Source organism: Diadema antillarum, unplaced genomic scaffold (assembly GCF_040938485.1).
Source record: "Diadema antillarum isolate AM-2024a unplaced genomic scaffold, OU_Dant_1.0 seq00000901_RagTag, whole genome shotgun sequence".
NCBI classification, from domain to species: domain Eukaryota; kingdom Metazoa; phylum Echinodermata; class Echinoidea; order Diadematoida; family Diadematidae; genus Diadema; species Diadema antillarum.
Window position 1 is genome coordinate 194,832 of NW_027271761.1, and position 27,492 is coordinate 222,323.

The 27,492-nt window shown below is 39.9% G+C and overlaps 1 protein-coding gene across 1 annotated transcript; it reads right to left on the reverse strand.

The window, feature by feature from the left end:
- Positions 1–2,351: 2,351 nt before the first annotated feature.
- On the reverse strand, positions 2,352–27,041 carry LOC139741075 (eukaryotic translation initiation factor 3 subunit B-like). The gene is made up of 16 exons (XM_071651665.1): positions 26,881–27,041; positions 23,058–23,253; positions 22,123–22,242; positions 21,410–21,467; positions 20,867–20,995; positions 19,991–20,148; positions 19,226–19,357; positions 17,280–17,393; positions 14,773–14,992; positions 13,954–14,143; positions 11,664–11,742; positions 10,896–11,040; positions 8,779–8,904; positions 6,782–6,859; positions 4,864–4,972; positions 2,352–4,117 (listed from the first exon to the last, which is right to left on the reverse strand). The coding sequence occupies exons 1-16, from the start codon at positions 27,032–27,034 to the stop codon at positions 4,008–4,010; spliced, it is 2,118 nt and encodes a 705-aa protein (XP_071507766.1). The 5' UTR covers positions 27,035–27,041; the 3' UTR covers positions 2,352–4,007.
- Positions 27,042–27,492: the final 451 nt, after the last annotated feature.

A 27,492-nucleotide genomic window follows, 5' to 3' on the forward strand; every position in this document is an offset into this window, starting at 1 on the left:
GTGTCCCTGGAACTTTGATATTTTTTTTTCACAAGTATAAACTGTAGTAGGCTATCCATGTATATGAGCAAAAGCTCGCAATAATTATTATAGGCCAATAAATCATGATGTAGTTTTGTTTTTGTTTTGTTGTTACCCACGTAGTGTGATGAGTTGGGCAAACAGTACACCTCGCACAATTTGAAATGCACTGGACTAGAGAAAATATCTGTTGACTTGTATGCAGAAGCCAACAAACATAAAGAAAAGAAAAATTCAGGACATTCTTGTTGTGACGAAAGTGAATAGTCAATTTATGTGATGTCCGCTTACACACAGGTTACTGTAGTTCAATTTGGTCATAAGCGGAGGAATGTTACCCTGCCCCCCACCAAACAGAAATGACCTAGGCCAAGCGGTAGAATCCATTCTCTTTGTTGTTTCCATGCGAGTCAAGTTGATTGGATTGATAAATGGTGTTACTTCTGACATGTTGACCTAAAATGACTGTGTTCATTATCTATATTTCTCTAATTTTCTACAGGCCTCTGTTCTTGCCACCTACTCTTAACATGTACTACAGTATACATGGACTATTTCACGAGTTTTTAATTTTTGCAACTTTTCCATGTCAGGTGCTATTCGCCAATTTAAAAACAGGTGAAAATATTGACTGATCTGACATGAATGTGACGTGCACGCAATATTTTCTGTTCAGTACTGTACTCCACCATCACAAATTTAACCGCTCGCGAAATCATCGGATATCCCTACATGAAAAATTAGACTCGCTGAATTGATGGCGTATACAGTACCGGTACCGTGCTACGTTTGAAACAGTACTATACAGATATTTATTTTTCTATGCAAGTTTATAGCCTCATTCATGCAATCACTTGTTCATGTGTAGATGCATAGGGAAAGTAGTATGTAATTCCTAATACCATTAATATGAGACTTTGTCTTTTGATTCTAGTTCCACTTCAACCCTTTAACTTGAAAATCTCCCTGTTTGCGTTTTCTAGTGTCCAGCAGTAGTTTGTAATTTGACACATGAAAAAAAAAATGACGAAAATCTCGCTTGGTAGCTTTACATACTTTTGATTCACAGTCATTGAATTCCTGGAAATGCTAGGGAAGTTTTCATGGTGATTTGAATGTTTCCAGATGTTGCAATCAATCCTTTACTTTCAGTTCAGTTTAGCTACTGAAAACTCTGTTGTAAGTCATCCAAAGTAATCTTGATTTCTGACATGTCAGTTGTGTACCTGATGCAATTTTACACATTTTGACTTTAAAGATCATGATTATAAAGGAGAGCTCTAATCCTTCTCCCCCATTGCAATTGAAGGATTATATATGTCCATGCTTCCTTTGTTCATTTTGTGCCTTCTATGTAGCAGCAAAATAAAGTGTTTTTTTTTTCTTTTAACCAAAATTTTTGAATTCATAATTCTTTAGTACTCTCTTCAGTCTAACTACAATTTACTGTACTCTTAATGGGACATTCCTATACATTGTACCCTTGTTAGACACGGTATGATGTGAAATTACTGTGCCAACAAATTGCTACAAGAAAATGATGCAAGTCCAGAGCAAAGCTCTTTGTAATGGTATATCTAATGATCTTTTGAACAATGCCATCTTTGAATTAGACGATAAGGCCTACTGCTGAAATCTGGAATAAAAAGGAGACACTGATCAGAAGAACACCAACTACACACACACACAGATAAACAAAAGCAGCCGTCATACAAGCTTTTCACAAAGATAGAGGTACAATGTATGAGCATTTTCTCTTTTAGAGGTTTTTTGAGCCATACTCGGTTGTTTATGTAGGTCTAGTATTGGCACACGGACACCCATTATATGGAGCTCACTTGTGAGGATGAACTACAGTGGACTCCCGTTACAACAAAGTCCTCTGGACCGGCAGTTTTCTTTCGTTATATGGACATTTCGTTGTAACCAAACAAATACACAATAAAAATACAAAAAGTGGGCAACATTACGGCCCAAATTTTTACTTCGTTATAACCGGAATTTCGTTATAACCATGTTCGTTATAAACAGGAGTGCACTGTACTTTTAATGAGGTGAATATGGCAGGCTCCATTTTCCATTTCTGGATTTGGCTGGTCTCTTTTTAGTACGTTTATGAGATACCAGTCATAATAAGCTAAAATCGGCAGTCCCAGTGGCTCGTTGTCACAAGGTTTCCCTATATATTCTTGTGTCAACTGTGACAGATATGTTTACTGTGCCATGATCATTCAAAAAGATTCAGAAATAATTCTTAATCATCCAGGAAAGTTAAAGAAACGTGAGACAAAAAGAAGGCAGCAGAGACGCTTCTATTTGTTTGATATGTCTGAAAAGCAGGTCTATTTTATTAATCGTCATAACCTAAATGGGTCGGGGTACATGCCGTAGGGGGTGGCACACATCCAGTGTAGGGGTAGCAAGGAACAGTGAGCAAGGGAGTCGCGCCCAATGCGCAGACCTCCTAACGAGGTCATTCGGAAGGCTCCGACAAACAAAAGCACAATAGTCAGAACGGCACACGTCAGGGTCACAGAATGGTGTCGCCATCTCCCCTCTCTCGGACCCTGCCGGTGTGCGGTGGGCACGTCACAGTCACGGCTAGCATTAACATGCATGCATTCATCTTTGGGCATGCGGTCGTATCTGTGCGAACGGCTACTACGTGAGGTAATCGGTGGATGACAATGGACGATAAAGTTTTTGTCAGGTGGTGAGGACACAACTTCAAGTTTTGGAAATAATGGGAGGTGCATCCCCTGCGAGAGATGGGCAAAACGATTCTGCGACCCATACGTATTGATGGCAGACTGCCTGCAGTGTTCAAGGTCCTCTTGCAGGGAAGGACAAGATCTGCCATGATGCACAGAATCGTCACGGCGTGTCCCTTCACATAGGTGTACATTCATTCTAACGGTAAGCGAGTTCCTAGCACTCTTGGGATTGATAACATCATGCTTCGATGGCAGGGTGTTGTCACAAATTTTACGATCTGACAACACTCTCTTACACGGCGGCTCACTCCATGTATGCCCCCATGAAAAACCAACACAAACATCCACTACAGTTGAGGACGTCTGGCATGCTACGTTTCTGTATGATGCGCTAACCATTGTACCGCAATCAGGCAACTTTTGGCACTCTTCCCACAACTGCATGATAACACGGGAGCACTATTAACACAAGTTGTATATTCTATCAACCTTTCGTACTTCTGCTCTTATGGGGTTGGAATGATTCAGTTAAAACGCAGGCGATCAGACACGAATAAATAGTCGGCAATGCAGAGATTGGTCTAACACCACACTTTGAAAAATAAGCAATTTGAAGACTTGTATGATTATGAACTGCAGGCACAGTCGGAGAATTAATACTCAAATAAGGTATAGATATCAGGTGCTAGACGTGCACCAATTTCAAATTCAAGATACTACAGAGAATAGACAATTTTGAGGTGACAGAAGTACAATAGATCCTGACAGTAAAGCGTACCTACACTTATTAATACAGTCAATAATTAGTTAACTATAAGACCCACTAGGATAAGTACAATTAAATATAATTTGCTGACTGTCTCTCAAATTCTGTTCTGGAGACAAGGCGTCAAATCTATACCTTGCCCTACGATGCACTAACAAAGAAAGTGGTAAAATTCCAAGATTTTACCTTCCTTTATAATTATGTAATATGTAATAGGAGTAAACTTGCACAAAAAAAAATGAAAATAAGTAATAATTCACAAATTCACTACACTAGCTAGATATAGGAGAGTAAGAAAACAGACCCAAATGTTGTTTGAGGCTCCTCAACTTCTCACTCTCTCTCTCTCTCTATCACCAAAGATTCACTTCTTTACTCCCAAACACTTCCAGAGAGCTTTGAATATCAGCTTTCACACAAAACCTAGGACGCGACAGCAGCACCCAGGGGGCAGACGTACGTCTATCTCCCCAGGGGAAAACGATCGGCGGTGTGGCAGCGGAAAATCACTCGTGCTCGAATTCGTCGACTTCAACAGTTTCCTCGCCAATAAAGAACTCGACCGTTTCCTCCTCAAAGTTGTCCGTGTCATTCTCCAGCTCATCAGTGTCCACACCTTTAATATCAAATTTGATAAAAAACAAACAAACAGAGAGACAAATTATCAGATTATGAAGTCAACATTTTGATTGTCATGAATTCCTATTGAACATCTCTTTTCTTCACAACTTGCTTTTAATACCAGAATGCATTTTTCTGCATTCTTAACTTTATGCAATGCAGTATAACAGCTTTTACAGTCGATTTTTGTCACTTTCTTGCATTATTTCCATAACCAAAAATTCTTGCATTGCAAAGTTTTTTGTGCCAAGGCACTTCAAACTGATCCTCCTAAAATGAACATGGTAATAACAAAATTCTTGTTGCAACAAAGTAAGAATTCAGGTCCCAAAATTACCATCTATATATCTTTGAATATTTTACTGTTTGGCTATGACAAAATTTCGATATAACGAAAGAAAACCACCCAGTACAGAGAACTTTGTTACAATGGGAGTGCACAGTACTATCATTATGATACTGATCACATTGTATATGCACACACACACACACAAACACACACACACACACACACACACACACACCTGTGCATAAAAACATATATTCACACGCATATTGGTTCTTTTCTATTCCACTTAACCCGTTGAGGACGACTCCCAATATACACTGGCAGGTGTCTATGGGAAATGAGTGCTATACAAAATCAGTTTGTCCTCTTAACAGGTTAATGGCAAAGAAACATGTTTTGAATCTCTGCTGGCCTGCCCACTACAATGTGACCGCACACTGCAGGACACCCACCTCCACGCAGGTCCCTCCTCGTTTCCCGCTCCGTCTCGTACATCCTCTCCATCCGCTCCAGGATATCCCGGAACTCCTTCATTTGCTGCTGCCGCCTCTCAATCATTTCCTGGAAAGAGAAAAAGGATGAAATAATTATAATGATATGGTGTTATTTAAATCCAGGGTAGCTGCTTTCATGTTTACAATATTCTACCAGAGGGCCCTGTCATTACATTTAATACCCAAGCATTGCCTGGTACTGCAAACCACAAGTTTTCACTTGCACTTTACTTTCACAAATTTCGCAAGGAGCTAAGATTCGTAAAAGTAAAATGCACGCGAAAGTGTTTGTCTACACAATGGATTGAAAGCTGGTGGCGATTTGCAAAAAAAGGCTGTATCAATTCATCAAAGTTTTGTGCTGCAAATGTTTCTGGTTTTACAGCACCCATTCTTACGCCTAGGTCAAGAGGAACATTGTGGGCTAAACATCTCGTCTAAGGATGAATGCACCAGGCAGGATTCTGATCCCAGACCTTCTGTTTACAAATCCCTTGTCTTATATATCCAAGGTTTTCCCTTAGGAGGGACTTATTGCATCATCACTTAGGAACAGAAAGGCCATTAACTCCTGTCAGTGTATGCAATTAACGCATTCTGCTTGATTCAAATGACAAGACAATGAAGGCAACAGCAGCTGGAGAGATATACGAGAGTGATACTGCCTTATTAGCCATAAAGGAAACTTGTTTATACAAATGATACAACAAGCAGCTGGAGACAGAAACTGAAGTTTAAAGTACCTGTCACTTCTGTTATGTACTTTGCCTGTCGGCACAAGACTACACAGCTTGTTGTTGTTGTTATTGTTATTTGAATTTATTTGGCATTTATCATTCCCCTAAGAATATTTACGCTTCTTATCAGCAGAAGTGGCCTTACTTCAAGGACAGGCATGTTTAAAGGGTGTGTACAGTTCTGGTCGAGGCGAGGATGTAGCTTTTGACATTTTGCGAGATATTCAGAAACCACTCTATGAGATGTCAAAGAGCATGCAATTCTAAGGGGTATCAAAAGTTTATTTGATGAAAATCGGTTTTGAAGTGGCTGAGATATCCAAAAACAAGGTGAAACAAAGAGATCGTAACAAAGTTGTGGCATGTCGTCTTTCATTATTATCACTTTTTTTGACATCTCAGCCATTTGAAAACCAATTTTCATCAAATAAACGTTGATTCCTTCTTGAAATTACATGCTCTCTCATATTTCATAAGATGATTCTCATTATCTCACTTAGAAATGTAAAAAACATGAATCCCACCGTACCCATTACTGTACATCCCCTTTAACCCTTTGAGGACGAGTCCCAAGTATACTCAGGCAAGTGTCTATGGGAAATGTGTGTTGTAGCAAAATCAAACCGTCCTCAACGGGTTAATATCAGCCACCAATTGTTTGGACGCCACATAACCACTGTGAACAATTTGTGTGGTGTGGCAAAAACAAGGCTATATGGCAAGTTACAATGGAATGCGGATCATGTGGTGAAAGAGAAAGAAAGAACCCATTCATCAACACTAACAATGCATGGCAGTTACATCGTGATCAACACCAAACTGTTTCTAATCACTCTGAAATATGATGAACAAACCACAAGATCATGCTGTAAATTGTGGAGCTCCAAATTCAAACTGTGCTGTCAGCATGAGAGCTACGACTGCAAAATTTGAAAAACTGATAATTAAGGAATCAGCATATCTAATCATGAAAACAGCAACAACGCTTGATGAAGAAACAAGAATACAATCTTGGTATTGACCACAATAAATAAGAGAAAGCGTTCACAACTATCGAACTGAATTTGAGCAGGTCTTTGCGATGCAATATGCAAAGGATCCACGTCCCATGCTCAAAGCTTTTGCTCTTTCTCTCTCACCTTAGAAGCCTTGGATTTCTTCTTGGCATCCTGGATCTCAAAGGTCTTGCTGAACATCTTCATGTTCTTCTTGATTTCCTGCAGAAGAAAAAATAAGGCATTTCGGATCAGATATATATATACAGACCCACATTTTTATCTTCATTCTCTTTAGAAGAAAAGCAACAGAAAATAGGCATGACTGATCAGATATATCTAGACAGACAGACAGCCACACACACACACCAAAAAAAAAAAAAATCAACAAAACAAACAAACACATCTACATTAATGAAAGAAACAAATGCATCAGGAAATCCAAGCTTTCATTCCCAGACTACAGAGCATCGGAGTGTGGCTGGTCTGTCGGCACAATGACTACACAGCTGTCAGACAGCCTGAGTAGCCTTGCTTCAAGGACCGGCTCTTGTTTCTATCAGCCATACATCTGGACTCCATACAACCACTGGATAGGATTGCATGATGTGGCAGTGATGAGGCTTTAACCCTAAAAAGGCCGGGGGGGGGTTGAATCAACCCCCCCTCAACTTTTTTCGCGACTTCTCCGCCGCGCGAAATTTTTTGACCGCGCCGTTCGCTGACTTTTTACTTTCAAGTCTCGCGCATCTTTTGACACCATTTTCGCGAAAATCGTGCATACCCTTACGACGCTGCATAATGTTTTATACATGCCTGTTAGACCGAAAATAGCTCAAAAACGTGATTTTGTGTACAGTCTATGCAAATGGAGTTTTCTCTTCTTATTCATAAAAATATGATTATTTTTACTTTTATAGGCTGAAACTAATTAATTTTAGCATAATTATGCTTGAAATAGGTTCTGTCATAAATTTTGCGGAAAAAAAAAGATAAAACAAAAGGTCGAAAAAACAAAGAAATACATAAGAAATTCATAAAACAATAAAATACATAAGAAATTGATTTTGATACCAATTTTTTTTCAAGTACATTGTTAGGAATGCTACAAAGAATGTTTTCACCACAAATTAGGATTCTAGGAGCTTTAATTTCTGATTAAGAGCAAAATGTATGATTTTATGCATATATTAGCATAATTAATTATCATGAGGAAAATTTCCATTTCTTTTTGTATAGCTTTGTAGATTACGCCACAGGTAATGCACGTTCCAAATTTCATGGCGATTGCACGATTGACGGCCAAGATCTCAGGGGGGGTTGAATCAACCCCTCCCCGGCCACAGAACACCCAAAAAAGCCCGGCTTGGTTAGGGTTAAAGGGGCTGTAAAGTTCTGGTTGAGGTGAGGATTTAGCTTTTAACGTTTTGCGAGATAGTCAGAAACCCCTCTTTGAGATGTCAAAGAGCATGCAATTTTAAGGGGTATCAAAAGTTTATTTGATGAAAATTGGTTTTGAAATGGCTGAGATATCCAAAAACAAGGTGAAACAAAGAGATCCTAATAAAAGGCGTGGCCTGTCGCCTTTTATTATTATCACTTTTTTGGATATCTCAGTCATTTGAAAACCAAGTTTCTCATTACCTCACTTAGGAATGTTATCAACATGAATCCTCACCTCAACCAGTACTGTACAGTCCCTTTAACCCTTTTCAGGGTCAAACTCTGCGAACTCTGACAGTCAACAGGTTCTTCATTTGTATATCATTCGATAAAAAGGCAAAGGCAAGGAATTGGTTATAGTGAAAGTTACTTTTGAGGAAATTTGTACTCTCAAAATTACAGCAAAATTTGCTTATTTTGTTTTATTTGTTTTGTTCTATGCATTAGACAGTTTGAATCTTTGCAAATCCAATAATGGGTAGAAAATAACAGATGCTGAAATTGACATCTTGCATCAGAAACTTGAACAAGGTGCCTTCAAACCACACATTAGATGAAATAAAAACGTCTAACACATTTTGCTGGATATAAGGAAACAACATCTCAAATGTCTTGTTGTAGAAACAGAGAACATTTCATAACTTTTCAATCACAGTTAAAGGAAATTTCAAATGGAATTAAAAATTGCAGGCACTCACTTTGAGCTTCTCTTCAGAGAGGAGAGTCGGCGGGCGAGGGCGCCAGAGAGCCTGACAGAAGCGCTCCCTGTCGCACTTTTGCAGCAGCTTGCCCTGGAAGTTCCACACCCAGTAGGCATTGTCAACCTACAGTGTGAACACAGACAGATAAGCAGCATTACATCACGGTTCTTTGTTCAACCATCAGCACACTTTAGGGCACTGTGTAAAATACTGCATGAGCTGAAATTTTTGCCTACAGATAGTAACATGAATTGCTACATGCCAGACATTAATTTTCATATGTTGTTAATGTTGCGGTTGCAAGGGTTCAGTAATCGTCACTTCACCTAGCACAAAATAAAAGAGCCTTAGAATGAGTCACAAGCTAAATTTGTGAGTACTGAATGTTTTTACTCAGCAATTCCTGGTACATAATCAAGTAGTGTGTTCTGGGAACTCAGAGGTTGCAATGCCCAGTATCGCTAGGTCATGGCCCACACAGTGTGCTAGACCTACATTAGCTACTAGTTAAGCATGATCCAGCGTTGACATGGCTTGACTTTTTTTTTTCTCAGAAATGATAATTTCGTCAGTTATTTTTGCAGTTCAAAGACGAGTCACCAAATTCAGAAAAAGAAAACCACCAAGAAAATTTCATCTCATACAGTATTTCACCCACATGCTGAAATGGGCATTTGCAGTAAGGGTGCCGTACAAAATACACACAAACACATATTTATATAACTTGCCCAACAGTGAAGCTTAATTAGCCCAAGTCAGCAGGTAAGGGGGTTTGTGGCAGCCTGCATCCAGCAGCACGCTTCCTTTGCCACTCAGTAAAGATGTCCTTAAATCCACTATCTGGTAGCAACATTTGTCTTTTCCCATTCCTCCCTTCTGTTTCGTATTAACATACAAATTGTATGTTGCGGATTGTAAAATTGTTACAGGATGATGGGTTTACCTGACTCATATTTTGGCCCTTTTTATAAATTTTATTATCACCCTATCAAATCCATTATTTGAAATATTTAATCTTAATTCACTGCAGGTGGGTGGGAACAGGGTAGGGATACTGGATAGACGGGACCAAATTGCAGGAGAATTAGCATGGCAAGATAAAACATGGAGGTCTTAGTAAATTGAAGTACGCAGCTCAACTTTGTGTTACAAAATCAATTCAGAGAATTTATCAAAACCCTACTTCATTGTTACAATGGCTTGATGAGTGTAAATCCTTCAAATTATTACCCTTAATTTATGATTGAATGCAAAATTTCTTAAACTTATACCATGGAAAATACATAGTCATAAGCAAACCAATCACCAAATTGTAACTGGCCTGTCGGCACAAGACTACACAGCTGTCAGACAACCATAGTAGCCTTGCTTCAATGACCAGCTTGGTTTTCTATCAGCCGTTTGTTTGGACTCCATACAATCACAGAACAGATTGTACGATGTGGCAGAAACAAGGCTGTGAAAGAGGCATGATGCTATTGCTCACTGATAGTCTAGCCTCAGGAATTAAAGTTGGAAGAATGAGACAGACCCATTTCATATGCAAAGGGCTCTCTGACAAGAAAATCAAGTATGAGGATTGAGAAAGGGATTTGGATAGGGGATAACAAATTGCCAGAAAATTGGTTTACCAAGTTAATCCCTGCAACAAGGTTGAAACATATTGGAGCAAGTAACTCATATTCAAATTTTGCACTAAGAATTCAGAGAAATTATCAAAATTCCCCAACATTCCTGTTGTAGCAGTTTGAAAAGAATACAGCCTTAGAATGATTGCTCATTTTTCACCTTGCAATAAGAAATATCTGCAACTTATTTGACCTAAAGAACAAAATAACTTGCAAACCAATCAGTGAAAAAAATGTTGCAAGAGAAATCAAACTATTACCTCCCCTTTGCAGCGAGGATTAATGTGTGTATGGTGACATTCTGAAGAAAGCAAATCAACATGTACTGGTTTCAGAAACGGACAGACAGACTGACAGACAGACAGACAGACAGACAGACAGACAGACAGACAGACAGACAGACAGACAGACAGACGAGACATACAGAAAGACAGATCACAATGGTGAGTCATCCAGAGTCTGGCGGTAACCTTTGACCCCACTGACCTTGTGACTCCACCAGCTGACCCCAGTGATGACGTAACGGCCGGTGGGATCCCACTCCACGTCAGTCGCCATGAAGTGCTCCGTTGAGTTCATCACGGTGATGGTGTCACCACCCGTGTCGATGAACTCGAAGATGCCATTCATGCTGCGGAGAGGGAACAGCAAGTTCAAGTTTGTGCGAGGATTCTCAAAGTCTGCATGAAAACACCCTTTTCTCTTCTTGCTTCATTTGTTTAAGTCAAATCTCACTGTAGATTATCCTCATAAAAAGACAAAGGCATGATTTAAAACAAACCAAGAAACACTTCAGGTAAACTCAACATCCTAATGATCACATTCTACAAAGATGTGACAATAGCCATTCAAATGAAATAGTAATATACAGTTTATCAAACCACCTATTCTATATAATTTGCTGAATGCATTTATAAGGAGTAGCAGCAGCAGTAGCTTCCATTGACAACACAATGGTGCCATCTTAGCAGGTTGATCTATGTGCTGGAACAATAAACTCTGGAAGGTGGTCTCTCTCAAAGCTCTACTTGTACTCTAGAAACATTCCACACATACCACCAGGGACTAATGGGTCCTATTCCACTGACGACTCACATTGTTATAATCCACCCAATGAACAGTCAAACATATCAGCATTTGGCATTTGTTTTGGTTGTCAAGGTTGTTACTCCTAACGTGAGTTGCCATCGTAGTGAGTCTGTTATGGAAAGCTGGAAGTCCTCTGATGAACCATGTGAGGATGCATATACTCACTTCCTCAGACCAGCGAGAACGACAAACTGTCCAGTAGGAGCCCAGAAGAGGTGGTTTGCTGTTCGCTTGTCCAAGGTTTCTGGCGGTAAAAATGATGCAAGCATGCAAGTGATGTAACTTCATCCTTTATCATACATGCTTGTGGCAAGAGCAGCACATCTGCGTACTCATGTACATGAATAAGTAAACTGTCATACCCCAAAATCATTCAGATTTGATCACAAGCTCACTGTAAGAAATGGTAATAAGTGATTTCAAATCTCTCTTTAGAGATACAAATGCACATTTTTTTAAAAAGCTGGATATCAATGGTAACTCTGGCTTTGAAGTCATAAATTGTAACTGGCCTGTCGGCACAAGACTACACAGCTGTCAGACAACTATAGTAGCCTTGCTTCAATGACCAGCTTGGTTTTCTATCAGCCATTTGTTTGGACTCCATACAACCACAGAACAGATTGCACGAGGTGGCAGAAACAAGGCTGTTAGAGTACATGATCACCGTAAAGTCAGACCGCAGCGCGCGGAAAAGTGCTCTATTTTACAATCTTTTATGCATGAACGTAAGACGACTTGCATACAAGTATAACGAGCTAAAACATGGCTCAAGGAAATCTTAATTTGCTCTCTAGTAATCGCCGTGCGTATCACGCTCCCGCATAACATCTAGGAGCCTTACCCCCATTTGTCATGCTGGACCGGCCGCGACGGCCATGACCAGGGCACCAATCCATGCGCCAGTGGGCCTGACACAGCGTGAACCAAGGCATCTCCTTTCCCCTGCGCGCTTGTGCATGCGTTATAAGCTCCACACGTTTCTATGGAAGAGGAGTTCATGCGTGCACCTCACATGTATACGTGCTCTGTTGCTTTCTGGCTGTTCAAAACGAAAATCTTGTGATTTCGACACTAAATATCATTGCATATTTACAAAAGACATATCCTTTCATATTAACAAGATCACTTTTCTGCGATCCATTAACTTATCATCTGTCAAAAAATCAACTTACAAATATCCGTAGCACTTTCACTACAAAGTAAGTATTTATTGTCTATCTTTGACGAAATGTAGATTTATATAATGACATTCAAACTTGAAAGAGTTCAAATAGCAATAAAGATTGACATCACATGTAACTATTTATCCACAAACTAAGTTACAGTAAGTTCGTCACCTGATCAATTGCTCACTTTTTTGTCGACCCTCCAGAAAATCTCGCCAAATCTCATGTTGCGCTTGCACACTCTCAGCGCACGTTAGCTGAACGAGACTTATAAGTAAAATGTGCGCGTATGCCTCATTAACTAGGGCGCTGCGGTCTGACTGCTTAGCTACTGGTAATATTGCTTCAAGAATTAAAATTGGAACAATGAGACAGACCCATTTCACTAATGGAGGGACAGCGCTTAAAGTATTTTGCAAGAACCACATTTTGAAAGGACTCCCTTACATTGCAGATTCTCTATTTCTTTGAAAAATGCTTTGTAAGTATGAAATCGGCTTTTTGATTACAAATGTAGATCACCAATGAAAACCTGTGACTTCTGATAACATTTGCATGAAGAATTTGCATCAGAAGGGATGCCACATTGTGCCTCAAAAAACGGCATTTCTGTTTGATACTCCAAGACCCAACCCACCACTATCCCTTCTTTCCCATCTTTTTAAGATTTTGCACCAAGGGGAGGGCTGCCAATATTCACACATTAACATTAGGGAGATACACGTACTTGTGTATTAAGTGCAACTCAATGATCCAGAATCATACCCAAATCAGGTAGATTTTAAAGGGTAGAGAGTAGACAGGCCAACACTCTGAAAACCCAAAACATAACACGCTGAACAAGGATGATGACATAGAAGGTTCACACATTCCAGTAATGCAGCAATGTGGTTTCATTACATTACCACTTGCTTGACAAGTTCACCTGTGTAGAATGTATGCATAATGCAATATTTTGTTCTGCTTCCTACAGCATCCAATTATGCATTCTTAGGTGAAGCTACTGTGTCACAATCCTTGTTCATTGTGATTTGTTATCAATTTTGAAAACATTCTTCTTCCTGATCCCAATCACAACAGATTCTGAAACTCTGTACCCAGTATAACCAATTTATAGATGTTCAAAAGGCATGAGTCTAAAAAAAATCTGAAGAGTATCTTCTTTAACCCATTGAGGACGAGTCCCAAGTGTACTCGGGCAGGTGTCCATGGGAAATGAGTGTTGTAGCAAAATCAGTCCATCCTCAACGGGTTAAGATGTGAAAATAATATTTCATTCCACTCACTGATGAGGTCCACCTTGCCCTTGGGGCGGATGTTGTAGAAGCTGGCCGATATCCTGGGGCTCTCCCCGTGCAGGATGACGAACTTGTTCCCCGTCGGCTCCCAGGCGAAGGCGATGATGGTCTCCTTCACCTCGATGGAGTCCACCGGGATCTGCTTCTCTTGGATGCGGAAGATCTCAAAGTTGGTAAACTGGTTCTGCGATCAGTGAGAAAGAGAAACGGCAGCAGCAGTCTGTGTGAATTTTACCTCGCATATCACTGGGGATGAAATTCTAACCAGCTACTTGCTCCATCTTAGTGACAGAGTACAAGTGCTTGCAGTCTCCATGATATTCTGCCTTTCATTCAAAAGGAATTGTAAGTCTAACAGGTTGAAGTGCAATGCCACTCCATGACTTCAATAACCAAAATTAAATCAGACAGAATGAAGTTTTATCAAACCAGGCATACAGTGATAAAGTTATCAACTTGCCTATGACCTGCCTACCTACTGTGACCTGTTCAGCCAATCAGAGACTTTCTCCCCAGGAACCCAAAGCCCCTTTGATCCTTCCTAAGGGTATACAAATCGGATTAAAAACGCAATGACCATGCTTGCCAAAACGTTGGAAGTGGGTAGGCCCTTTTTAGGGTCACAAACATACCCAAGAAAAAATACATGGTGCACTGTTACGCCTTCTACCACCCAAAGTTATCAACTTTCTTTTTCGAGTAGCAAGAACGACAAGACGACCAACATACTGCTAAAACAATGCCTTGAGCTACCATTTGGGCAAGGCAAGCTCTAAAGAAATACCAGTTTGGGCAAATGACCACCACACTGCCCACCTTTTTGCTCTTCGAAAGTCTGTCCACTTTCACGCAGAGGTAGTGGCCCTGTTTCTGCCAGTGCAGCTTGCAGTCGGCCACATTGAAGAGGTTCTTGACCCGCAGCTCTCGCCTGGACGGGACGGCGATGAGGGTCACCCTGGCCGGATTCTCCTTCTCCTCGGGTGTCCAGTAGCTCAGGACATTGCTGGCCGGTGACCAACAGAACTCCCTGGGGGACAGACAAGACAGAAAACACACTCCCACTGAACCAAACTGAACAGAGATTATAAGATGTCCACATTTAATCTGTTAATGAGGTCTGTAAACATGACTATTTCAAGAGGGTCATCTTTCCAGTTTCCTTATAGGTATGACAAGACATACCTGGTAAGTCATAATTTGGGGTTGAGAACTACAGAGACAGAACTACTGTGCTAGCCCCACAGAGTCAATGCAAACCCTGTTCTCAGCCAACATAAGTCACTTGTAAACTCCCTGAGGGGACAACAAGGTGTCAAACTCATCAACCCTCTAAAACCATAAATTTCAATTCCATTCAGCACAGTTCCCTGTTTCTTTCCTTTATATATCGAAAGGTAGGACTGTAGCAATTTCTTGAATCGGGGCATCCCCACCAACTAAGCATCTACAATTTTCAAAGTCGCTAAAAAAAATGTTATAAGTAAAGCATACTGCAAAAACTTTTTTTTTTTTTTTGATATGCCATTCAGTGAAATTCCTTGCTTCCACTTTGACATTTGACACTGACCTTTGACCTTTTTCAAGATACAAGGAGTGAAGTGCCTTCTCAAACTTCATTGATTTGTCAATCAGCATCATTTCCTTTTGACTATGAGGCATAGTAGACTTTAAGACCAAGATCCAAAATGGCACAATTTTTATTCTGCATACATAAATTTGATAAATCATATCAATCATATATTACTGCAGAGAAAAGACATAGCAATTTCTTTTTTTTTAAACTAGAAATGTCGCTATGGCGACTGGTATGCCTCCGCTATAATGCATGATTCTAGTAATAGGTCTACAGTATATCTTGACAATGTGAGATGACAGTTTCACATAATTGGCAAAATATTAAGATGACATGTTTGTCACAAATGTGTTGAATGCTCACTTTCCTTGAATTAGGTTTAATTGGATGAATGGCTATATTTTCGAAGAGAGTGTAATTTGGGGCGTTGAGGACTTTTACTTGACTTTTGACCCTTTTATGATTTTATGCATTGAGTAACTGTCAAGGTTTCGAGAAAAAGTGTAATTTCTGTATTAAACAGTAAATTGTTTGCATTTAAACCTGGCCTTTAACCCTTGACCTTTGACCCTTTGACCCTAAAATTCCCTGGAGAATCACTATTAGGCAGAACATGCATAAAGTGAATATGTACCAAGTTTCATGATGATACCGTAAGCCACTTCCGAGATATGGAGGAAGAAGTGAAATTCAGCACTTTCACATGATCTTTTACCTTTTGACCTTTGACCTTTATGGCAAAAAACTTCCCAGAGAACCTCTTTTGGGTAATACAGGTATATACCAAGTTTAAAAAAAAAAAAAAAAGATCCTGCCGGCATTGCATGAATATGAAGGAAAAAGTACAATTTTGAAGAGATGACTTTAACCTTTGACCCTCAACCCTAAAAGTCCCTATATAATCACTGCCAGTTATTACATGCATATATGTATTATGATCCATGAAGATATCTTTAACGATTTCTAAGATATGGAGAAAAAGTGAATTTTTAGTATTTTCACTTGACCTTTGACCCTTGACCTTTGACCTCATGACCCAAACTCTCACCAGAGAATCTTTGTTAGATAGTTTATGTATACACTAAGTTTCAAGTCAATATCTTTATTCATTGCATAGATATGGGGAAAATAGTGAAATTTTGAGCATTTGACCTTGACCTTTGACCTAGAACATCTGCCCCTAAAGGTTGACAACTTCACCCCTTCATACATATACATGCTAAGTTTCAATAGGATTCCTCAAAATGGTTTTTAGTTCCGCTGTCCACAAAATTGATTACGGATGGACGGAAGGACGGACAAAAAACATAATGCCTCCGGCACCACTTTGTGGTGGAGGTATAAAAAGTCTAAGAAAAACAACATCATGTAACTGATCTGTCGGCACAACAACTACACAGCTGTCAGACAGCAGGAGTAGCCTTGCTTCAAGGACCAGCACATTTTCTCTCAGCCAATGTTTGGACTCCACACAGCCACTGAGCAGGCTGTACGATGTGGCAGTAACATGGCTGCAGTAAAGCACTACAACACAGTGGTAAGAAACATTTGCAAATTGGTTAAGCAGAATTTTGAGAATAATGGAGTTGCAAACAGGCAACATACAAGCATAAGTGCTGACATGAACAACTGATGAACATAATTTCATCGTTGCTATTTGCCCTGACGATAAAACCATATCAATCATGGGAGGAGCTACAAATTGTAGTAAGCAAAATAATCTCATGATGACCAAATTTACCTGATGCCTGGAATTTTCAGACTCTTCTTGTCAAGCAGGCCAAATGAGGGTGTCTCATAGATGCTGAGTGTGTCTTCTGACATCCTGGCAAAGAACTTTCCATCCATACTCCATCTAGGCAATACAAGGAGAAAAGATTCAATGGCATCTGAGAACTGAATGTGACAATGCTCAATGACAAAAGTTGCCATATTTGCACATAAAGTCCTCAATTCCTCATGAAGAATAAATAAAGTTGATAAATTATATCAATCAAATATTACTGCAGAGAAAAGAAAGAGCAAGAAATAAAAAAAAGTCTAAGAAAAACAAAATTATGTAACTGATCTGTCGGCACAACAACTACACAGCTGTCAGACAGCAGGAGTAGTCTTGCTTCAAGGACCAGCACATTTTCTCTCAGCCATTGTTTGGACTCCACACAGCCACTGAACAGGCTGTACGATGTGGCAGTAACATGGCTGCAGTAAAGAACTACAACACAGTGGTAAGAAACATTTGCAAATTGGTTAAGCAGAAGAATATAGAAATTGGTTAAGCAGAAGAAATCTATTAAAGAAGATTATTAAAAGAAGGTGTTGAGTGTTGAGTGTTGAGCAACTGCTTTCCATCATATTTAAGCCATGCCTTTCTTCTGCATCATTTACATGTGTAAATGGTTCAATGAGGACTGTGTGGGTTGACCATCATTCTCAACTGTTACACGACTGAAATACTTCTAAGTTTTATGGCACTTAAAATCAATATTCCCTCCTCAAAAAGCTCTTCACTGAAAAAATAAAATGGAATTATTCACCACGGATGACTGAACATGAGCAAATAAATCCACCTACTGACATTGCTTCAGTGATTTCACATCTAAAACGATTTCAATGATCATCTATTTACACTCCCTCTCTATATCTTTGTGTGTCCTCCTGTAATCATGGTGATTATCAGTACACAATTTCCACGATCCCCAGGAAGGCACTTCCTGTATCATTTCCTTCAAGTCGTTCTCCCACGTGTATCACATTTTCAGGGTTACAGGAAGACCTTCCAGACATACTGTAAAACCAGGAATTTTCGCGCGCATTTTAATTTCACAAATTTCGCGAGCGGCAAAATTCACGAAATTATAACGCATGCGAAAGTTTTTGTCTACACTACATGCATTGAACGCCCGTGGCAATTCGCGAAAATTCTATGGCACGAAAAAGGCTGTCGGCTCCAATTCGCAAAAATTTCATGCCACAAATATATCATGTTCTACAGTATTATTTCTGACCCCCACTTCCTTTCCACTTAAAAAAACAAAATAATAAACAAAATCAATTGACCATAGTATGCCTTCAGTTACAATGAAGGTCAATAATCCTCACTGTCTGTGTGATATCACTCGAGTTTGGAAGTAATGAAATGTATCCAGTCAATTTACAGAATGAGTCATATCACACTAATACACCTGGTGTCTCTCACTGAACACAAAATGATATCTTAGTCCTTATCATTCCTGTATGAACACTTATGCACTTCATTAAATGGTGATGTGGATCCCTATCAAATGATTGGTCGAGAGCAATCATGTGACCAGTCAATAGATTTCAACGGGCATTAATATACTTATGACCAGTACTAACCACTGATATTCTGTGCTTAGCTGCATTGCTCAAGTATTACAAATGCATTGCAATTGTTGGTCAGAGCTGGTGCTAGCCTGGGAATCTTGTGAAAATGGCTGCTGCAAAATTTAAATCATGTTACCACCATATACCTGTCAAACAAATAATGCCCATTACTTGGTCAGGCAAAATAAAATATCCATCCTTCTAACTTTTAAACAGTCAAAAACACACTTGGCTTTGGTGAGTGTTTCTGATTGCTACCAAATTACTATCTGGTGGATAATTCTTACTAATGCCCTCTGTAATGTGCCTTATTTGTATACTATCCCCATTTGCACTCACTTGAAAACGGGCCAGTTGTCGGCATTCTCGCAGAGGAAGCCTCTCTTCTTCGTCCCTGTCTTGATGTCCCAGATTATGATGGCCTGGTTGTCCTCCCGAGGGTCTATCAACGGACTAAACGTTACTATGTACCTGCAAATAATTGTTTAAAATGTGATAATCAGCTATTTGTATCGATACTACATGTAGGGACTATTGCAACAATTTGCTTTAAAATTCGTTTTCATTATTGACCAATTCATCAATTTACAGGATGATTTGGATGATTTCTTCTTTTTTTTGGGGGGGGGGGGGGGGGGGGGGAGGGGGGAGGGGAACTACTAGAACCTTGAAATACTACATGTAACTTAGACCTCCAGAACGTGACAGATTAATCAGCAAGTTGATTATGGTCATTATCATTGAAAAAGAACATTAAGTAGCATACCTATCAAATGTAAGAGCTTATGAATGAATGGAGGGAGGCAGGTGCAAAGGATAGAGGGATTATTGATACAGCTTCCCTTTAAACTCTCACTACAAGAAAGGTAAAATTAAAGAGACATTGTGGACAAACTTGACGAAATCATATTCCAAAATTAAATCTTAGACAATCCCCCATGCATACACACAAAGTAAAAGAAAAGGGTCATGAAGTCGCAATATCTTCACTAACAGAGTAAAATAAACTGGAAAAGTGTTTGGTAAAGAAACTTTGACACTGCAAGCCATGAAGTTCTGTGTGAAACTTTTTTGCATGCATCACTTCTGAAGGCCTGTTCATACCTTTCACAAGGTGAGACATCGATGAGCTGAACCCCAGGGTGGGCAAAACGTCGTATCTGCTGAAACTTTTCTCCTCCCCACAGTGCAATGCCCTTTTGATGGAAGGTCACTAGGTAAGTGCCGAGCGGGGACCACCTCACATACGTCTCTGTCCATCTCTGAAATATTATAAAATTTCAAAAACACCATATTTCTCGCAATTTTGCATACTCGTTCAACTTGATTAGATACCAATTCTATGACTTTTTTTTTTTTTCAAAAGGGCATTGTAACACTTTTCATGTTTATACAAATTTCAAGGTTTATATTTTTCCAACAGGATTGGGCATTCAGATACCAGGATGCCGTTGCTCTTGATCTTTTACAACAAACATAAATTAATGAATGGAAGAATGACAAGGGGGAAAACAGCACATACATACGATGTACATAAAGCTGGACAAAATGCATTCCAATTTCTGAGAAGTGCTCATTTTCACATGGGAATAGTGCACAGGTGAAGAAGCCTGGGAAACGGGGGGAACATGTAGGGGTCAACAATGAGGGGAGTGCAAGTATTAACGTGGTCTAGATATTGGTAGACATCCAAGAGAACCATTTACACATAAACACAATCACGCTTTAGTCCTATTCAATCAGATGCTTTGTTACTGATCTGTCGGCACAAAAACTACACAGCTGTCAGACAGCAGGAGTAGTCTTGCTTCAAGGACCAGCAGATTTTCTCTCAGCCATTGTTTGGACTCCATACAACCACTGAACAGGTTGTACGATGTGGCAGTAACATGGCTCTCAGACAATATTAGTACACTGGAGATAGGTGTATATTTCAGGTTCAGTTCATTTTCTCATTACGTAGCTGAACGGTGCACTCACTTTCCTTTCCTCAACGACAATTGCTTCAGTCTTGCTGTTGAGCAGAATAGCGGTGGTTTCCCCTGCATCTGAGATGACGCTGTACTGATCATTGCAATCTTTATCCAGCAGCCAGTTCCTCATGTTGCCCTGGGGGGGAAAAAGATACAAATATGGAAATAAACATAAAGTACTTGATTAGTACTTGAGGTCACATAATCAATGTCCACCCACATTCCAGGGAAATAGCAGAGAAATTCTGTTTTTACCAAAATACAGTGCTCTCCCATTATAACAAACATGGTACAACAAAATTCCCGTTACAAGGAAGTAAAAATTCAGGCCACAACATTATCCACTTTATCCATTTTATTGTTGTTTTTTTTCGGTTATAACGAAATTTTGATATGGCACAAGAAAACTGCAGGTCTCAAGGACTTCCTTGAGATGAGAGTCCACTGTATGGAAAAAGTTCAATTAAACAAGCACATCAATTGCAGGAGTTACTCACCATGTGACTGAATCTAAAACACAGCAAAAATGTCAAAATATATGTTCACTTACATGATCCTTGTAAGGTTGTTTTTCAGGAGGCGTCCATTTCTCCGGCATGTTTATGTACCTGCAGAGCACACGAGAAACACAGACAATGTTTTCAAGTATACTGACCAACAATAACTACAGAAATACATTTTTTTTTTCCCTAAGGCAACATTAAATTTTCCATATTTTGATTTTGCAAACAGTATTTCCTTGTCCAATATCATTTCTAAGTGCCCACAACAAAATAAACAGCTAATAAGCTAGCCACAAGTTTCTACGGAAATCATCTTTGAGGTTCACATCTAAGGCATGCTGTAAAACTAGTAATTTTTGTGTGAATAATTTTTTTGCCCTTGGCCTGGTAAAATGAAGTTTGTTTGTTTTTTCTATTTCATGGGATCAAAACTGTAAAGAAAAATTACATATATACATGTAGCAAACAAAAAGTCTTGCATGTTTCCAATTTCCGGCTAGATTTGTGTCGCATGAAATGTACTAAAATTTCCACTTTTACAGTACAGCTACACAAACCAACAGAATGCTTTGTTTCTTTATTTGTTTCCTTTTCCATCTGAGAAGATGGCTGGATAGCCAGTATTTAGAGCTGCATGAGCTGTCTCCCAAAGGGCCCAGTTGGATGCGAGGCAGGACCACTTCAGCAGGGTATGCACCCATATCATTGGCATATTAAAGTGACTACATGTCAAGTACCGGTAGGTTTTCCTGCCACTTACTTGTCAAAATCTCCAAAGAGGTTGACAGCAAACATGTGCTGCTTGTCCAGCTTGTATCCGTTCAGTTGTTTGGCAGCTTCAATGGCATTCTCAGGTGACGAGTATTCTATAAATATGTACCTGAAGGATCATAAACGTATATACAAGACATTCCCAAGTGATCTGGGCCCCATTCATTAATGATGTTAGGATAGCAACTCTTGCTGGAATGGCAACTTCCATTAGCAACAGCCAATCAGGAAGTTGAATTCATGTTGTTACTTTGACAATTGCCATGCCAGCAAGAGTTGCTATATCAACTTTTTATGAAATGGGGCCCAGATCTTTCATCATGCAGCATAGTATTTTTCAAACAAATGACACAAAATAAAACATGCTCTCATATACAGATTGTAAAGCCATGCTTCTCAACCTGTTAGCTGTGAAGGTCTCACAGGCAAGTCATGACGTCTGCCAAAATAAACTAAAGAAGATTCTTCTTTGATCCAACTGGACATCGAAAAAATTGTAGGAGCCAAAGTGGGCCTCAAGTTAAAAATGTTAAGCATAGATGTAAAGGCCTCATAAATCAAAACATGTTTATATGTGCACAAATAAAAATTTAGTGGCTGCTAAAGAGATTTGATCTGTTGAGGGTGTAATGTTGATAGTAGTTATGGCCATCTTGATGCAGTTTCAGCAGACACCTTTAAAAGACTGCAAATGTCATTCTTACTGCAAATTTTTCAGACATAAAGTTTTAATTTTCATTGAGGTTATCTTGTAATTGTGCATATCTTGATATCTTAATTCAAAGTCATAAAAACAGAAAACATAATACAATGTACTGATGAAAAATTGACATAACTGCATATCAGATTGTCAAATCTCTGAGAACATCAAAGATGACGATTGAACTAACTTAATGAACATACGCTGACTAAACTTTGGCCTACCCCTTTGTTTTGTTGTCCTCTCCTTCTGGATAGTGCTCCGTGATGATGTCGCCGTATTTGCTGCAGACTTTCCGGATGACGTTCTTCAGCTTTGGGAGCCTCTCCGGTCCAACCTGGGGTACGTTGTCGATGACGATGACGGAGTCGATGCCAAGGGCCTCCTTGGGTTTCGTTCTCAGGAGGTCACCCAGAAGTTCTGTACAAAACACCATGAAGTTCACTATGAGGAAGACTGAATAATTGGCATATATCTCATCTCAACTACTCATCGAGTAGGTAAACATCAAAGGATACACCTATGAAAGTGAAACATTGTTTTTCTTGCCAAAATCAATGTCACTCTCAGTCCACCACTGAAAAATATCTAAGCTTTTGCAGGAGCTACTCCTACATCCCCCTCCCACCTCACCTCTATGCACCAGCCTTGTCACTCTCACAGTTCCACACACATTGCAAAGTGGTGGGGTATATAATGAGTTGAGAGAGGGGATTGGTCATAACCAAGAGGAAGTCTAGCACTAACTAGTGTACTTTCGCACCTCCTTGTCAAAGGATTTCCAAACATGCACAAACTCACCCCAGTTAGTCAGTACCTTCAGTTATTGCATACATTGTATGAGTCTGAGTCGAATAGAAGTTTTAACACTTTTACAAGTGTCAGAAAATCTTGATCTCTTGAAATGCTTCGCTGTACACAAGCAACCAGCACAGCATTAATACATTTAGCGCATACAGTACGGTCGATTGTTTGATCTGAATCAATGTAGTGTTCACAGCGGTTTTTTTGATGGTGTCTTTGAAAAGCCAAAATTTGTTTTTCCCTTTTCCTTGGCCAAGTCTTGCGGTAGCGGATGTAACTTCCACACAAAGCGGTCGAGCCCATGCGTGTGTGTGATGTCCTTTATATCTTTCTTCTTCTTTTCTATCTTTTCTTGTTTCATTTTCACGTATTCCGAACTTTTCCTTGTCTATCTATTAATCATTTCTCTATGGGTTTTCTCTTTTCTTTCTCAATTTCCTATTCAATCTTACTTTCTGCCTTAATTGTTCTTTATTTCCTTTGTGGGTTATTTTTCCTTCCATCTACCTTTCCCTTCTTTCCTCTCGAATATGTTTTGTTCTGATGTATCCTTTTCTTTATTTCTTTTCTAACCTGTATAATGTCATTTCCTTTATATCTATCTTTGCTTTCATCCAGTTTTGATTCATCTCTCATTCGATTATTCTACCTAGTGCTCTTTTGCATTCAATCTTTTTTTTCCTTTGCTTTCCTCTTTTTAAAGGGACTGTACAGTAGTGGTTGAGGTGGGGATTCATGTTTTGAATATTCCTAAGTGAGATAATGAGAAACCTCTTTTGAAATATGAAAGAGCATGTAATGTTAAGAAGGATTCAATATTTGATGAAAATTGGTTTTCAAATGCCTGAGATATCCAAAAAAGTGATAATAATAAAAGGCGACAGGCCACGCCTTTTATTAGGATCTCTTTGTTTCACCTTGTTTTTGGATATCTCAGCCATTTCAAAATCGATTTTCATCAAATAAAGTTTTGATACCCATTAGAATTGCATGCTCTTTGACATCTCATTTAACATCTCATAGTAGGGTGTCTGGTAGATTTTTGCAACTGGAGAAATAGAAGTCATTTCACACTAAAACATACATATCCATAATGTCCATAGTTTACATAATACATGTGCAAAATTTCTCACCATAATCATGAATAATAGTGAAGTTATGAGCAAATAAAAACAGGGTATTTTTCATCCTCACGCTGTCAAAACCTTGGCGAAAAAGTGGGTCGCGAGCGTAATGAAATTCACTGTCAAGCGCACTCCAGTGGGCGGTGCTATTCACTGCGTTCATCACATTCAAAGCGCGCATGTTTCTAAGGCTAAGCGCGCATCCTTGTCAGCTAGCACACACCTACCCAGCCAGCTGTGTTACGTGCGAGGCCCGCTTCGATCCCGCGGCACGCACTTGTACTTGCACTCGCACGCGATTTGTACACACGGGTTTACCGTACGAGACCGATGACCCATCATACATACAAACGTAGGTCTAACAGCGCGGCGGAGTAAAAGCGCACACAGTAGTAGTGCATGTGCGATATGTAGTACAGTGTACATGGAGACGCGCACATGTATCGGTACTCACGTTACGTACCGGCGGTGCGCTATAGCAGCTAGGTGCGGAGGCTGAACATCGTACCTATGCATGCAAAACCGACTCGACTGTATGGAGCTTTGCGTAAGTGCGCGCCGTAACCACGAGTCATGGCGTGTAACGACGTGTCTAGACTTGTAGGCCCCGCCTCGCTTAGTTCGCTGATGCTGTTACTATGCTGACAAGGGTATCTTAATCGCTATTTCGCGGGTTTATCCTGGGGAATAAGCGAAAAACCAATGCTATTTTTGGATTCAGCACCATTGAATCCTCCTACACTGGTATGGCCAGTTTCACAGTCGGACGGAACAGCCGAGTTATAGCGATGTTTAGGCTTAAATCTGAATTTAGGTAGCAATACGTCTTGATATCTAAACTCGGCGTAGGACAAGAAGACTGAGACCACCACAAGCTTTCATATACCAAATTTATGGAGATTTGTTCCCGGGATAAACCCGCGAAAATGCCCGAAAGGTGATTTTAAGCCAAAATTGTGGGTCCACTTTTTGACCGAACGCGCGCCCTACGTTTGCCCATTGCCCAACACGCACTGAACGCATCTGGTAGTCGTAAGTTTATTTGAAAATGCTAGCGCTTTTGCATTCAAAATGTGACTTTCGTGATATCATTTAGTATCGAAGATAATATGATTGATTTCTCTTATTGTAAAAAATGTTTTGAAGTAGTTTTATGTTCTGTAGATGCATATAGACCTAGAAAATCTAGTTCAAAGATGACTTGTGAACTCGCGACTTTTGCGTGAATTTCGAAGGGGATGACAAAGCGCATCGCGCTACCGACGCCCTACTCATAGAGTGGTTTCTGAGTATCTCACAACACGTTAAAAGCTAAATCCTCACCTCGACCAAAACTGTACCGTGTGTACACACCCTTTAAAAGCATAATACATCTCTTCCTTGCTTTCTTTCATAATGCAAGTTTCTCTTCTTTCTTTCCTTTCATTATCTCAATATCTGTTGTTTTCATGTTAAGTGTACCTTCTATTTTGTAAACTTTTTAATTTTTTCCAGGTTTAACATTTTAGTATCTTTCATTCATTTCCATTTCCCTTTTTCCTATCCTTTGTCTCATAAACTATCTAATCTTTGTCGATCTTATACCAACATTTTTCACAATCGTCTTTACATTCACACACACACACACACGCCCACACACACAAAAATTTCATGCCGCAAAAAAAGCCTGTCGGCTCGGCTCCACCACGCACCAGCTCCAATTCGCACAAATTTCATGCCGCGAATATACCGTGTTTTACAGTAGATTTAGACTCCAACTCAACTTCGACACTTATCTAAGTTCTTTACAATATACTGTATTATATGGCTGCTGTCAGGCCATATGTGAGCTGGCATATTAGTGAAGCTTTGAAAGACGGCAATATCCATATGTTCGGGTTCACCACACCACTGAACTGTGCATTTGTGTGTGCCACTCCAATACGGATCGGATAATGTGCATCCCGTTCAGTATAGTAGTAGGGTGCACCACCGCGATGGATCTCCACCCACGCACACACGTACGTACACACATCGCATCGGACATGCGCTCATGCTGCGAATGAATGAGGGTTAACCAGCACACCCGGCAATCTCTGTTCATATGTTAGCAGTTAAACGACACATTTCACGGACATACCCTCATCAGTAATGGTGTCCACGTAACCTTCAGGATCATTGAAATCTGGCTCTTCTTCATAGCCATTTTCTTCTCCTTCATTTGGCTCATTATCATGAGAACGATCCATTTTGTTTCTGCCTCCTGCTCTCTCCCTCTCGCTGCCTTCCGCCATGTTTTGTGTGAGTGGAGCACGTGTGTGTTAAAAAACGGGCGGTGGCGCGCGCTATCGCGCGGCAAGCGGCAATGTACATGTGCACTGCGCCAGCATGCACAGCGCTCCGTACCTTGTATTGTACCTTCAGCCACTGCTGCATGGCGCTCTCATACCACTCTCTCATACAGGATCAGTGTATGGCGCTCGCTTGCGCGCTGCACTATGGTAGCTTTCACTACCAATTGTGAAATGAATGTAGGAGCTAGGATGGCGAATGAATGAGCGGCCAGCCGCAGCCGGCCAGGCAGCTCAGATATTTACTGCGACAGCCGCCAGCGCCGTGCTCCCAGAAAAGATCTTCATGTTGAACAAACGGGTGCCTTTGCGGCGCTATATTTCCTTTATTTTTCAACAGAAACTACTAGGAATACTTACATGGGTCGATGAAACCAAAATGACTATCATCGGCGACTGTT

What these genes read in the sequence shown, in the direction of transcription:
- LOC139741075 (XM_071651665.1), bottom strand. Translation starts at nt 27,034, where the DNA reads ATGGCGGAAGGCAGCGAGAGGGAGAGAGCAGGAGGCAGAAACAAAATG. An exon ending in TTGTCGTTGAGGAAAGGAAA is followed by an intron (nt 20,149 to 20,866) that starts GTGAGTGCACCG and finishes ATAATATTTCAG; the next exon opens with AGATGGACAGAGACGTATGT. An exon ending in GGGCAAGGTGGACCTCATCA is followed by an intron (nt 11,743 to 13,953) that starts GTGAGTGGAATG and finishes TTTTACCGCCAG; the next exon opens with AAACCTTGGACAAGCGAACA.